This window comes from Enhydra lutris, unplaced genomic scaffold (genome assembly GCF_002288905.1).
Source record: "Enhydra lutris kenyoni isolate GAN:26980312 unplaced genomic scaffold, ASM228890v2 scaffoldscaffold69, whole genome shotgun sequence".
NCBI classification, from domain to species: Eukaryota; Metazoa; Chordata; class Mammalia; order Carnivora; family Mustelidae; genus Enhydra; species Enhydra lutris.
The window spans coordinates 8540699-8555501 of record NW_019154153.1 but is presented as its reverse complement, the minus strand read 5'-3'; the positions used below and the strand labels follow the sequence as shown (position 1 = coordinate 8555501).

The 14803-nt window shown below is 40.6% G+C and overlaps 1 protein-coding gene across 1 annotated transcript; it reads right to left on the bottom strand.

The window, feature by feature from the left end:
• Positions 1-3700: 3700 nt before the first annotated feature.
• Positions 3701-5151, bottom strand: LOC111159830 (complement C3a receptor 1). Its single transcript, XM_022522469.1, is given in 2 exon segments — positions 3701-4999; positions 5002-5151. Coding segments are annotated over 2 exon segments (1449 nt in total).
• Positions 5152-14803: the final 9652 nt, after the last annotated feature.

The window sequence follows — 14803 nt, the reverse complement described above, 5'->3', positions numbered from 1 at the left end:
AACTAAAGAGCACTTTATTTTCTGTGAAGTTCTTTGTAAGAAATGGGGATATGAGTGGCTTGAATCCCCCATTGTTGGGCAGTCAGTGGGGTTGAAGTATGACATAATATTTCCCGTTGGGGAAAGGAGAATTTCTCTTAGAGGGTGGCAAAATGCCTTTGCCCTGTGTCCTTGTTCTAGGCATCTCTTCCGAATTCCTTCCAGTCAAGGTGCCTCCTATATACACAACTTCCCATCTGTTCTCCTGTTCTCCCCAAGATTCCCCCCTTTACACATGATTATTTCTCTTTTCTAAACCCCCTTTCTACTCGGATCCACACAGGATTTACGAGGGTAGACGAAATTGTACATGTAAATGTCCCTTGTTTATAATTCATCTGTGTCTTCTGAAAATTTGTCTCATGAAGACTCTGGTGGGCAGCCAGAGTAACTAAAGTTTGGGGCTAGGGGTGGAGACTGGTCATCAGGCCTCCTGGGATTTTAGCTCCCTTCGATTGAACTCAGCCTTGCTAGATGGCACAGGACAAAACTTACCCTCTTTGGGCCTGTTTCCCCTCCCCTCCATGAAATGGAAAGAATACTACTTTTTCTTGTTGGTCCAGCATTGCTGGGCTCAAAGTATAGTCATTGTCGTATTGAGTGACGTGTGCAAAAGTGCAGGCGCTCCTGCCTCCAGGAGGAGATGAGGGAGAAATGGGAGGAGAGGGACAGATGGAGCAGTCACGTGGTATAGATCCACTCATCCTCACTTTCCTCTCTTCGACCCCCAGGTTTCTGGTTTGGTGAGTCCTTCGTACCACCCATAGTGCTTTGCATTGGTGCAGGCCAGCCAGGGGGTGTATGATCTCACAAGTTGTTGTGTTTTGCATGCTTTCTTAATAAAAAAAAAAAAAAAAGGAAGAATGTTTATGGTTTAATCTTACTGGTGCTGGTCTCAGATTTCTTTTTACCAGGGTAGGAAGGCAGGAAGGGGGAAGCATTTGTCTTCAGCTGGCCTTACACCCTTTCCCTGCCTCCCACCTCTGGGTCCAATCAGTTGATCTTGGAATTGTTTTGTAAGATTGCTGGGAAAGACGAATTAAAAAACATGCATTTAACATTGCTTTTTTTTTTCCCCCCCCAAATGCTATTAAATATAGTGAAATATTGTTGGGAGAGGCAGTCACCCCTTATAGCTCGGTGTGTGGACTAGGCCACCTTGCCTGTGCTCTGGGATATTTCAAAGATCAGAGATACTACAATTTTGGGAGGAGTTGGATCTCCATCTGGGACTTTCTGGCAAATACTCACAGGTACTTACCAGAGTTTTTCATAAGAAATGAGGGAATTCCAATTGTAAGATTTTGTTTTCAGAATACATTTCCCAGGGGCACCTGGGTGGCTCAGTGGGTTGAGCCGTTGCCTTCGGCTCGGGTCATGATCTCAGGGTCCTGGATCGAGTCCCTCGTCGGGCTCTCTGCTCGGCAGGGAGCCTGCTTCCCTCTCTCTCTCTCTCTCTCTGCCTGACTCTCCATCTATTTGTGATCTCTCTCTGTCAAAAAAATAAATAAAATCTTTAAAAAAAAAAAAAAAAGAATACATTTCCCAGGGATGGAACTCTCAAAGGGAATCCAGAAATAGCAACTATGGAATCTTATAACTATGTCATCACCCCAGTATCCTGTACACTAAATGTAGAAGTTTGGGACTTACATCCGGGTCTTGTAAGATGTGTTGGGACTTCCAGGATCCTAGCTAATTGCCATTATAGCAAGCCTCCAGCTGCCTACTATGATTTGCTGTATGTTTAGAGATTATGACATATTCTGAGTATCAAACAGTTAAGAGGATCTGTGAATCCCAGTCTCACAAGGAACCACAAGAAAGCAAGCATTTATTCATATCAAATACATAAGAAGATTACATTGGAAGGCGGCATTGCAAATCTTACATCATGTCACACATTGTTACCTCACACCTGAGCGACTTCTCAGTGATTTGCAATTTTTCTGCATAGCACGTTATTACTTATTTGTAGTCCAGAGCCTCACCCCAATCACTGAACAAATAATAGTGCCTTGCAAGTCTAAAACATCTCATTTTCTCTTTTTTTTTAGATTAAGTAATTATATTCCACCCAGGGGGGAGGCTATATTATAGTACAAAAACCCTGAGATTTTAGAAGTCTAACACAATAAAGTTTAAATACACAGACAAATGAGAAGGTGATAGGGTTAAATAACTTTTTTTTTTTTTTTTAATGAAAGAATGGAAGGAAAGCTGTATGTGGGGTTGGGATGGATCCACAGAACAGAAGAAAGTGTGGTCAGGAGCCAACTAAAGTACGGTGATTAATGAATATTAGGATGATGATAAGTAAAAAATATGAATGTGGATAAAATTAATCTTTCAAGATAAGAAGTGATGTTATTGTGTATATGAAAACTAGCTGCATAAGCACATGATTGTCATGGTAAATATCAGAAGAAATGTCTAAAATTGTTGCAAGTGTTATTTCTGGGAGATGGGAGTGGGAGGAGGGATTGGTTGGGCAGAGAGGGGCAGGAAACTTTATATTTCATTATAAGCCTTGGGTTCTCTTTAAATTATGTGCATCTATTACTTTGGGAAAGATAAAAATTCATTTCAAAAACCCAAAAATATACCTGGTGAATGATATACAAGCATAGCCGTGCTTTACAAAGTTTGATGGTATTCCTGGAGGGTACTCAGTAACTGTGCAGTGAATTCAAGGGTTACTGCTCCATCCTCCACCCTCCTCTTCTCACTGGAAATGAGTTTCTCAGGGAATATTAGTTTCAAGCAAAAGGAGGGGAGCAATTTGAATCTTGAGAAATTAGAGGTTATTAGGTGCACAAAGTCTAATACAGAAGAAGATTGAGAGGTAGGTGAGAAATAAGGGGATAAAGGAGCTTAAGAAAGGGAATGGAAGAGAGATGGTTCTATCAATAGGCAGACTAAGTAAACAAATAGAAAACTCCCCAAACCACAGCTTACGTGCCATTTTATGAGTAAGTTTTCAGATACCTTGCAGCCTGTATTTACATAGTAGATGCCTATTCAGTTGTAATAATGGAAACGTGGAATTCCCATGTCCCGTATCCAGGAATATTGCACATAGCAAGCATCTGACATTGTACTCTGCTTCAGACTGCATCTCATAACTGCTTGTTTTTGTGGACTCTGTCTTTTTGCACCTTGTTTTCATTTGAAAACATCACCACCCCCACAACAAAGCCAAAAGAGACGATCATTGTTCACTCATGTAAGATTAGACAAAATGGTTTTAAATTGCATCTGGGAGGGGATTTGGACACTCCCAAAGAAAAAAGTTCATGATGGAAAAATCATTTTAAAACAGACTAGGTTCTCCCTGATCTCACTGGCTTAGTTTGGGATAGAAATAGAGTAATTTGGGGGACGATTATCAAATTTAGCATTCATCAGAAACAGGAGAGTTCATTAAAACACTTGCTGGGCCTCACCCTCGGAGATTCCGATTCAGCAAGTTTCTAGGTGATTCTGACAAGTTACCAGGTGATGCAGATGCTTCTAGTCTCAGACCATACTTTGAGAACTATGGACTGATTCTTGGATGGCTTCTGGAATCCCCTGCTCACAATACCACTCATTGCTTCAGAAACATGTCACACTGGGTGAATACCTAAGAACCTTGGCTTGGGTCCACAGCTCCGTATCTTCACACAGGTATACTGATACGGTTTCTTTCCAAAAAGACTTTGCTTTGGGGACAGCTGGTAGAGTGTGTGAAGTCTTCAATGAAAGCCACCTCCAGAATGCCCTTCATGGACTGTTTGGCTTTCTTCCTGAAATCTTTTCCCAGGAAGGCATAGAGGAAGGGATTAAAGCAACTATTGGCAGATGCTAGAGCAATGGACACGTAGTCCCAAGACAGCAGAGCTTTTCCAAAGGGAGTTTCTGAGTCAAAAAACAATGATAGGACTCCAATAATGTGGTATGGAGCCCAGCAGACACAGAAGACAACCACCACAGCCATGGCCACTCGCAAGGTTTTGGTCCGAGACTTGGTGAAGCGGCCGTGTCGCATTCGGAAGATAATGAGGCCATAACAGGTCATCATGACCATAAAGGGCAGAATGAAACCCATCACTAGTCTAGTGATGGTTATTGCCATCAGGGGTGTTAGTACTTGATTGTTGTATGAAAACTGGCCTAGATCATAATCCTGGAGATTTCGGAATAGCTCATATGTGTATAAGGAGTTGCTGGAAGTACCAGAGTAAAGCTCTAAATCGGTAGAGAGAAAACTATCAGAGTTATCTGGTGGGTTAGTTCTGCGATCTTCAATAGGAAACCCACTGGGGCTTATAGATGAGACCTTACTAGCAAGAAAATTATAATATGGATATTGACTAGATAATTTAGCTGAATCCATAGGGAGTGACTCTCCAGAAGGTCTTTGAAATGTTCGAGAATAGAGGATAGTGGTGGCTGTCCAAGGAAGATCATTTGTTTGTAAAGAGAAAGACTCTAATCCCTCATCCATTTCTCCAGGCAGGTGCACAGTGGAGTTGTCAAGAGACCCATTTTCCAGTAGATCACTGGTGAAGTCTGAATAACCAAAGGAGCTGTAGGGACTAAAATTGTAGCCACACATGTAATGGTCATCTACAGCGAATGTTTTCCGGTACATGAACACAGGCATACACATTACAAAAGCCACCACCCATATACATCCACAGATAGCGAAGGCTGTCCCCACCTTGCGGTGATTCTGGCACCAGATTGGCCTGAGGACCAAAAGACAACGATCCAGGCTAATGGCAGTCAGCAGGAAGACGCTGGCAAACATGTTGAGGATGATGATGGAGGGGATGAGCTTGCACAGAAACCAGCCATAGGGCCAGTGTCCTTGCAGCGCCAAGTGAGCCAGGGAGAAGGGCAACGAGAGGCAGCAGAGGAAGTCGGCCAGCGTGAGATGGAGAAACCAAACCGTGTTCACTGTCCGCTGCATCTTTTTAGGCCAGCCACCCACAGCACTAGCCCGTTGCCTGGCAACCCCAGTAAGAAAGTGAGGCTGAGAATGCCCATGGAGAGAATGACTTGGGGTTCGTACCAGGGCTGTGAGGGTAGGTCAGTTGAATTGTTATCAGCGGAGGAAGTCTCCATTGCTGAACTTCTCTAAAAATATAAGTAATAATATTAAAAACTATCTTTTTCTTAAAAAGCATATCCTTAGAATTACAACCCTCCCACATAATGCTGTAGACTACAGAGGCCCCTGTTTTAGTCTGTATTCCTTAACTTTGCCCTGGACCACATGAAAACATTCTATGATCATTAAAATCTACCATATCAATTTAAATGTGTACCGAAATCATAATTTCATTTGGAAGTCCCTGTCAATGTACATTTCTCCTCTTTCTTGCAATTACATTATGACATTCTGCACTCGTTCCTTTCCTTACCCAATGTTCTCTACTAAAAACAAGCAGGGCTCCTGGGTGGCTCAGCCGGTTAAGTGTCTTCCCTCGGCTCAGGTCATGATCCCTGGGTCCTGGGATCAAGCCCCACATTGTGCTTTTCCCTCTGCCTGCCACTCCCCCTGCTTGTGCTTGCTCTCTCTCTCTCTCTCTGTCACATAAATAAATAATCTTAGAAAACAAAACAAGACAAAAAAAAAAAAACAACAAATAAGCTAAATGGATGAACAATAACTTTAGACCAGAGGTTCCCAGCTTTCAATCCACAAAAAGGCTTTATGGAGCTCCATCACCACCTCGAACAGTATGTAAGATTTTAAGGTTGCATATTCCCATTTCTATGAGGGCAGAAGGGCCATCCAATCCCTCCACCAGATTTTCAATGACTCACTACCACAAAAAAAGGTAATGTAGACTCAGTTGTATCTTTACTTTTTAATAAAAAGATAAAAAAGATTATTTATTTGAAAGAGAGAGAGAGAGACCATGAGCAAGGAGAAGAGGGAGAAGCAGGCTCCCTGCTGACCAGGGAGCCGATGTGGGGCTCAATCCCAGGACTCTCTAATCGTGACCTGAGCTGAAGGCAGCTGCTTCACCGACTGAGCCACCCAGGTGCTGCCCCCAGTTACGTCTTTAGATATAACCTCATCTTTTCCTCTTGCTTTCAGATTTCTCAAGAGTTGTTTACCCTCTCAGCATCGATTCCCTCAATACCCATCATTTCTTTCTTGTTTTTTAAAAATGTTATTCATGGGGCGCCTGGGTGGCTCAGTGGGTTAAAGCCTCTGCCTTCGGCTTGGGTCATGATCCCAGGGTCCTGGGATCCAGCCCCGCATCGGGCTCTCTGCTCAGCGGGGAGCCTGCTTCCTCCTCTCTCTCTCTCCCTGCCTCTCTGCCTACTTGTAGATCTCTGTCTGTCAAATAAAAAAAAAAATCTTAAAAAAATGTTATTCATGAATATATACATATATTTGCATATATACATATATGTATATGTGCATCCATATTTTTCTTAATTAAAATTTAACAAAACTTGATTAGTCTGTGCATATTTAAAAATTCTTTAATTATGGGAAAATACACATAACACAAAATTTACCATTCTAATCATTTTTTTAAGTATAAAGTTCAGCAGTATCAAGTATATTCACGTTACTGTACAATTAACCTCCACAATTTTTTCACCTTGTAAAACTGAAACTCTAATTCTATTAGACAATGGTTCCCCACTTCCCTCTTCCCCCAGCCACTGGCAAACCACCAGGCTACTTTCTGTTACTATGTGTATTTGACTACTCTAGACATCTCATATAAATGGAATTGTACAGCATTTGTCTTCTGGTGTCTGGTTTATTTCCCTTGGCATAATGTTCTCAAGGCTCATCCATGTTGTAGCATATGTCAGAATTTCTTTCTTTTTAAGGCTAAATAATATTCCATTTAATGTAAACCTCACATTTTGCTTACCCACTCATCTCTCTCTCTCTTTTTTTAAGATTTTATTTATTTGTCAGAGAGAGAGGGAGAGAGAGCGAGCACAGGCAGACAGAATGGCAGGCAGAGGCAGAGGGAGAAGCAGGCTCCCCGCCAAGCAAGGAGCCCGATGTGGGACTCGATCCCAGGATGCTGGGATCATGACCTGAGCGGAAGGCAGCTGCTTAACCAACTGAGCCACCCAGGCGTCCAGCCACTCATCTCTTGATGGACATCTGAATTGCTTTCATCTTTTAGCTCTTGTGAACAGTGCCGCTATGAACTGGCATGCATATTGTTGTATAAACTGATTTGCTTTTTTCAGCTAGTCTCCACATTATGCAGTAATATTTACCTTAAGGAATACTCAGTCTTTGCCTAGTTTTTTCTAGACGTAGTTTTTTTCTCACCGCCCCGAAACATCTTCTGTAGCTGATTGATCCACAGTTATAGCCAATCTAGGATCACACTTTGCATCCAAATGTTATGTTTAAGTCTCTCTCTGTCTCTCCTTTTTAAACATAGTTTGTCAGGGATGCTGGCTTGTCTCAGGGTCTGTCGTTCTCACCACTCACTTTTTAACCTTTGTAATTTGTCTTCTGACCCATCACTGGGCTAAAGTTACCTCTAAAATTATTTCTAAATAACAAATCCAAACATCGTTTTCTCTGTCTTTATCCACAACTCTATTCTCTTGGCCTCTTGACATTACCGTCCCCTAATTCTGAAGACTCCCGTAAATGCATCCTACTTTATAGCTTTCTTGAACAACTCACTATTTTGGCTAATGCTGTTTACTTCTGTCGGGAATTATGTCCTTCACCTTAACCTCCTTTGTCCTGCATCCTTAATCTCTACCTGTTGAAATTCTAGCCATTCCTCAAAATAAGCTCAAATGTTATTCTTCTTCGAAACCTCCTCTTAAAGTCTCAATAAGAAATTAGTTCTTCAACCTCTTAAATTTGTGTGTGTGTATATGTGTTGAATCTCCATTTCATATTCTCTGTGCAGCAAAGCATTTTGCCTTGTATTATAATAATTATTATTTTAAAAAGGGTTTATTTATTTATTTGACAGAGAGAGACACAGCGAGAGAGGGAACACAAGCGGGGGAGTGGGAGAGGGAGAAGCAGACTTACCACTGAGCAGGGAGCCCAATGCGGGGCTTGATCCCAGCACTCTGGGATCATGACCTGACCCGAAGGCAGACTCTTAGCGACTGAGCCACCCAGGCGCTCCTGTATTATAATTATTGTCATGGCTGTCTTATCTATTATTCTGGCCTTAAATTTCATAATGGTAAAAATGAGTCTTCTACCTAAGTGCTTGTTCTACCGAAGTTAGCACAATGGATTCTATGACATAAAGATCAAAGATGACTTCAGTGCATGGATGTTCATGTTTGGGGTTTACTTTATTTTCTTTTTCAACTAAATTTAAAATTTTTATTATTGTCCACTTAATCCATTAAATACGCTGTCTCTTCTAACTTCCCTTTTGGTTTCCAGCTTCCAGTTCTTACTGGCTATAATAGCATTTTATGTTTCCTTTCATAGAGTCCCAAAATATTTTCGTGACTTGGAATTCTGCTGAGCTAACCAAATGCTGTCATAGGGTCTTACGTGATTAGCAGAAGTTAAAATAACTGAGTCAACAAAATAATAGAAAAGAAGAAGTGATTCTCATTCTCCCTCTCTGTAGCCTTATGCACTCAAATACTCAAGTCTTATCAGGACCCCTTCTTTCCTTGCTGGGCATAGCAGCTACCCTGGTCCACTGTCCTGCTCCAGTATACATAGTCATGCCAACATCTGTGAAGTACTGAGAGAAGGATAGAATCAGAGAAGCTAGGACTGAAAAGAAACATAGCAATTATTTTTCCTTGTCTCTAGTTTTATTTTGCAGTTTTTGACACAGAAACTCAGCAAATTAGGGGACTGTCACATATTTACAACTAGGAGGGTTATAAGATCTTAAGTCCAATAATCTTTCTACTACAAAGAACCACAGAACTAAAAAGGCTTCAGTATTGTTATTATTAACAATAACATGGGAAAGTTACCGAGAGCTGCACAAACTGAAGTAATAAAGACTGAAAAGAAAGTCATCTGGGTGGGTCATTCTGTTAAGCAACTGACTCTTGATTTTGGCTCAGATCATGATCAGATCATGATCGAGCCCCGCATTGGGCAGGGTCTGCTGGAGATTCTCTCCCTGTGCCCCTGCCCACTCCCCCTTGTGCTCTCTCTCCCCCCTAAAATAAATAAATAAATATTTCAAAAAAAGATTAAAAAAGAGCAAGATTCCAATATAAATAGAGCCATAGGTATGAACTATATTTTAAATATCATATAACATCTGCCTTGAAAGTATGTATAAATCAGTCTTAAAAATCTTTCAGAATGAACAAGATCACTTTTTACATTTCTCCAAGTGTTTTGGCTGAAAGATACCTCTACATTTGCGACTGGTAGAACACTTTCTTTCTCTTTCCTTCTTTCTTTCTTTTTTAGTTTTCAATACTACATTGGCCAAAAGTAGTTAAAAGGATAAAGACATTCCTGAAACTAAAACTCAGTTATAACAGGACAAGAAAGTAGATTCCAGAATCAAATACTAATTTGATACTAATTTGAGACAGAGTTGGTAACAATAAAGAATAAGTACTGGGTGGCTCAGTGGGTTAAGCCTTTGCTTTTGGCTCAGGTCATGATCTCAGGGTCCTGGGATCAAGCCCTGCATCAGGCTCTCTGCTCAGCAGGGAGCCTGCTCCCCCCACCCCCGCCTGCCTCTCTGCCTACTAGTGATCTCTGTCTGTCAAATAAATAAATAAAATCTTAAAAAAAAAGAATAAGCAAAAGAATTAAACAAAGAGGAAATAGGAGTGAGAAAAAAATATATATAAAAAGGCTACTGACTTGAAGAATTAGCTATTGTGAAAAGCTGGACTCAAAATTCAGAAAGAGACACGCCGATTTAAGAGGAAAAAATGGCATAAAATTCACTATTTGTTCTAGAATGAAAATATGAAGAATGAAGATAATTTAGAACATGGGATATTCAGTAAAAGAAAGGTGAATATGGAGATAAAACCAAAGAAAGAAAAGTTGGGGAAAGAATGGGGGGAAGAGGAGATAATGACCCTCAAATCATTATCAATAATAAGCAGAAACAGCACAAGTTGTCTGGTGAATGTAGGTTTTCTTACCAAAACCCTGAGACAGTAGCTGACGGCCTCAGCACAGGTCTGGAGGTTGCCACAAATCCTGTGTGGGTCTCACACTTACCCACAATCAAGCTATGAAGTATGTTTAGGAAATCTGCTGAGCACTTCCTCTTCTCTCTCTTCGCTTCTGGTGATAGAGGAAAACTCCACACTTTTGACTACTATCTGACTTCACAGGATGAGTTTTGAAGTGAGTCACTCCTCAGTGTTTCAGATAAGAAAAGTAAAAAAAAAGCAGAAGTGGGAGAGCATAATTGTTTTCTGCAGAACACAGAATACGGCTAAAGAGAGAGTATTTCTGTACATAAGCTTCTCACTTGGTAGATTTTTGCTTGTGTTTTAGAAACACATACACATGACCCTATGCTATGTGAGTGTGGGGATCCTGAGTGGCTGGAAGGCATGACCGGCACAATCCTGATACAAGAATCTCAAATAGCATCTCCTGAATGCTTATTATGTGTAAAGAAACATGCCATTCCAAAATCGGATTAATTAAACTATGTTCTAATATTGAGAGGTCCATGATCTAGTAGGAGTAAGCACCTATACACACCCCAAATACCCCTTCAATACAACCTAGACTATGATGGCAGAAGTGCCAGTAGAAGTAAAATGGTACAACATAACAGGATGGCTCCATTTAGCCTGGGACAATCTAGGAAAGTCTCAAGGTAGAAGTAAGATCTGGGTAGATCCTTAAAGACTTTTAAAAAAAAAAATTATTTATTTTTTAAATTTCTTTTCAGTGTTCCAGAATTCATTGTTTATACACCACACTCAGTGCTCCATGCAATATGTGCCCTCCTTAATACCCACCACCAGGCTTACCCAACCGCCCACCCACCCTCTCCTCCCAAACCCTCAGTTAGTTCGTCAGAGTCCAGTCTCTCATGGTTCGTCTCCTCCTCTAATTTCCCCCAACTCCCTTCTCCTCTCCATCTCCCTATGTCCTCCATGTTATTCCTTATGATCCACAAATAAGCAAAACCATATGATAATTGACTTTCTCTGCTTGACTGATTTCACTCAGCATAATCTCTTCCAGTCCCATCCATGTTGATACAAAAGCTGGATATTCATCCTTTCTGATGGAAGCATAATACTCCATAGTATATATGGACCACATCTTCTTTATCCATTCGTCCATTGAAGGGCACCTTGGTTCTTTCCACAGTTTGGCAATTGTGGCCATTGCTGCTATGAACATTGGGGTACAGATGGCCCTTCTTTTCACTACATCTGTATCTTTGAGGTACCCAGTAGTGCAATTGCAAGGTCATAGGGTAGCTCTATTTTTAATTTCTTAAGGAATCTCCGCACTGTTTCCAAAGTGGCTGCACCAACTTGCATTCTCACCAACAGTGTAAGAGGGTTCCCCTTTCTCCACATCCTCTCCAAAACACGTCGTTTACTGTCTTGCTAATTTTGGCCATTCTCAGTGGTGTAAGGTGGTATCTCAATGTGGTTTTAATTTGAATCTCCCTGATAGCAAGTGATGATAACAATTTTTTCATGTGTCTGTTAGCCATTTGTATGTCTTCATTGGAGACATACATGTTCATGACTTCTGCCCATTTTTTGACATGATTATCTGTTTTGTGTGTGTTGAGTTTGAGGAGTTCTTTATAGACCTTGGATATCAGCCCTTTGTACTGTTAAAGACTTTTTTTTTTTTAAGATTTTATTTATTAATTTGACAGACAGAGATCACAAGTAGGCAGAGAGGCAGACAGAGAGAGAGGGGGAAGCAGACTCTCCACTGAGCAGAGAGCCCGATGCGGGGCTCGATCCCAGGACCCTGAGATCATGACCTGAGCTGAAGGCAGAGGCTCAACACACTGAGCCACCCAGGTGCCCCTGTTAAAGACTTTTTTAAAAAAAAATTTCATTTTATTTGAGAGAAAGCACAAGCTTGGGCAGGGGGAGGGGCAAAGGGAGAGAGAGGCTATCAAGCAGATGCCATGCTCAGCACAGAGCCCAACAGGGGCTTTGATCTCATGACTCTGAGATCTTGACCTGAGAAGAAACCGAGAGTAGGATGCTTAACCGGTCGAGCCACCCAGGCATCCCTGGGCAGGTCCTTAAAGATCTCTATAGACAGGAGAAGTTGACATGCTATTTAGAATGTTCAAGTGGAGAAAAATGAGAGGCAGGTGGGTGGGAGAATGTTTCGGGTATTGGGGATGGACAGAATAGTCAATCAACTAGATTGTTTCATCAAGAAGGCATACAGAAGATTGAAGCAATGATTCAAGCTTAAAGTATACATCTTAAAAATTCTCACTCACATTGTTCTTTTACATGTATGCATATGAAATAAAATTCACTTGGGTCAAATGTATTTGAAGATCGTTGCCTGAGGTAAAGGCTTCAGTCCATATTAATCAACTTACTGTTCAAACAATATCTGCTCCTCCTCTTGTTTGCAGAGAAATCACCATGAAATTTTTTTAAGACAGAAAGACCCAAGAAAAATGCCAAGAGAGTGATTGATTGACTGATTGATTGATGTCCATTGTTATCTAATGATAGAGGTAGTACATATAAAGAAGATTAATTGAAATAGTACAAAAGTTAAAGGGTAAAAGAATGAAAGTTTTTATTTCCAATTCCACTGCCTAGAAGTAACTATTTTTTTTTTAAGATTTTTTATTTATTTATTTGACAGAGAGAGATCGCAAGCAGGCAGAGAGGCAGGCAGAGAGAGAGGAGGAAGCAGGTTCTCTGCTGAGCAGAGAGCCCGATGCGGGGCTCGATCCCAGGACCCTGACGTCATGACCTGAGCCGAAGGCAGCGGCTTAACCCTCTGAGCCACCCAGGCGCCCCTAGAAGTAACTATTTTTAATAGCTTCACATTCATTCTTTGTAAATTTGTTCTAAGTAGAACACATATACATATACATAAAAGGTAGTTTCAAACAAAAATGGGATTATAATTTACATGTGATTTTATGATCTGCTTTTTTGCTTAACAATATGTCAGAACATATTTCCATGTTGGTGCATATAGTTCTATTAATTATATTCTGTTTTTTAAAGAAATATTTTATTTATTTATTTGACAGAGAGAGATACAGCGAAAGAGGGAACATAAGCAAGGGAGAGTGAGAGTGGGAGAAGCACACTCCCCACCATGCAGGGATCCTGATGTGGGGCTCAATCCCAGGACCCTGGGATCATGCCCTGAGCCAAAGGCAGACAGTTAAGACTGAGCCACCCAGGCGCCCCAAATTCTGTTTTTTTATTTTAATCTAGTATTTGGAAACATGGAATAATGAAGGTATTCAGAAAGCACAAATAGTGAGCATACAAAAGATAGTATTATCATAAGTGTGCATATATACACATTTTATATATATACACATATATACATAAAATAATTCATTCTCATGTTAAAAAAAAACTTTAAATATAGAAGGACTAAAATGAAATGAAAACTGAAATTTCCAGAATACCTAGCTATCTTATTGTTACTCCCTGGAGGAAACTCTTTCATAAATATAAATGCAATTATATTACATATATTGTCTTATGCTTTTTCTATTTACCTTTTCATATCTGGACATAGTAGTCCACATCATTTTTTTTAAGATTTTATTTATTAATTTGACAGACAGAGATCATAAGTAGGCAGAGCAGCAGGTGGCGGGAGTGGGGGAAAAAGGCTCCCTGCCGAGCAGAGAGCCTGATGCAGGGCTCGATCCCAGGACCCCAGGATCATGACCTGAGCTGAAGGCAGAGGCCTAACCCACTGAGCCACCCAGGCGCCCCCACATAATATTTTTTTAAATTGGTCCATATTATCCCTTTAATCAATTAGTTCTCTGTTGAAGAATAGTCTGTTTTTATCAACTCTTTTTTTCAAAGATTTATTTATTTATTTTAGAGAGAGAGAGAGAGAGAGAGAGAAAGAGAGAGAGAGTTCAAACATGAGCAGGGGGAGGGGCAAAGGGGAAGGGAGAGTTGGAAAGAGAATCTCAAGCAGACTCCCTGTTGAGATCAGAGTCCTACCCAGGGCTCTTGATCTTACCACCCTGACATCATGACCTGAGTTGAAACAAAGAATCAGATGCTCAATGACTGAGTCACAAGGTGCCCTATTTTTTGAAATCAACTTTTAAAGCAGTTACAAACAATGCTCCAATGAGTACTTTTGTATTTTACACATCCATGAACACTTTTGTAGAATAAGTTCCGAGAGTTATAACTGCTAAGTCTAAGAGTATGTGCATTTATATTTTTGAAAGATATATAATTTCCTACTACAGAGATTCCATCAATTTATACTTTCACCAATAGTGGTGAGAATATCTTTTTTTTTTTTTTTTGAGAGCATCTTTTCCACTTGCAAAAGGTAAGGTCTTTATCATTAAGTTCAGTATCATAAACATATACTCTGCTCCTACCACAGACGCTATGCTTTGTGCTGCAGGACATACAGATGCAATGAGAGATATATATCATTATAACTTAATAAGTGCTGCTGGGTCACTCTGGAAAGCAGTATGGAGGTTCCTCAAAAAGTTGAAAATGGAGCTACAACCCAGCAATTGCATTACTGGGTATTTACCCCAAAGATACAAATATATTGATCTGAAGGGGCATGTGCACCCTAATGTTTACAGCAGCAATGTCC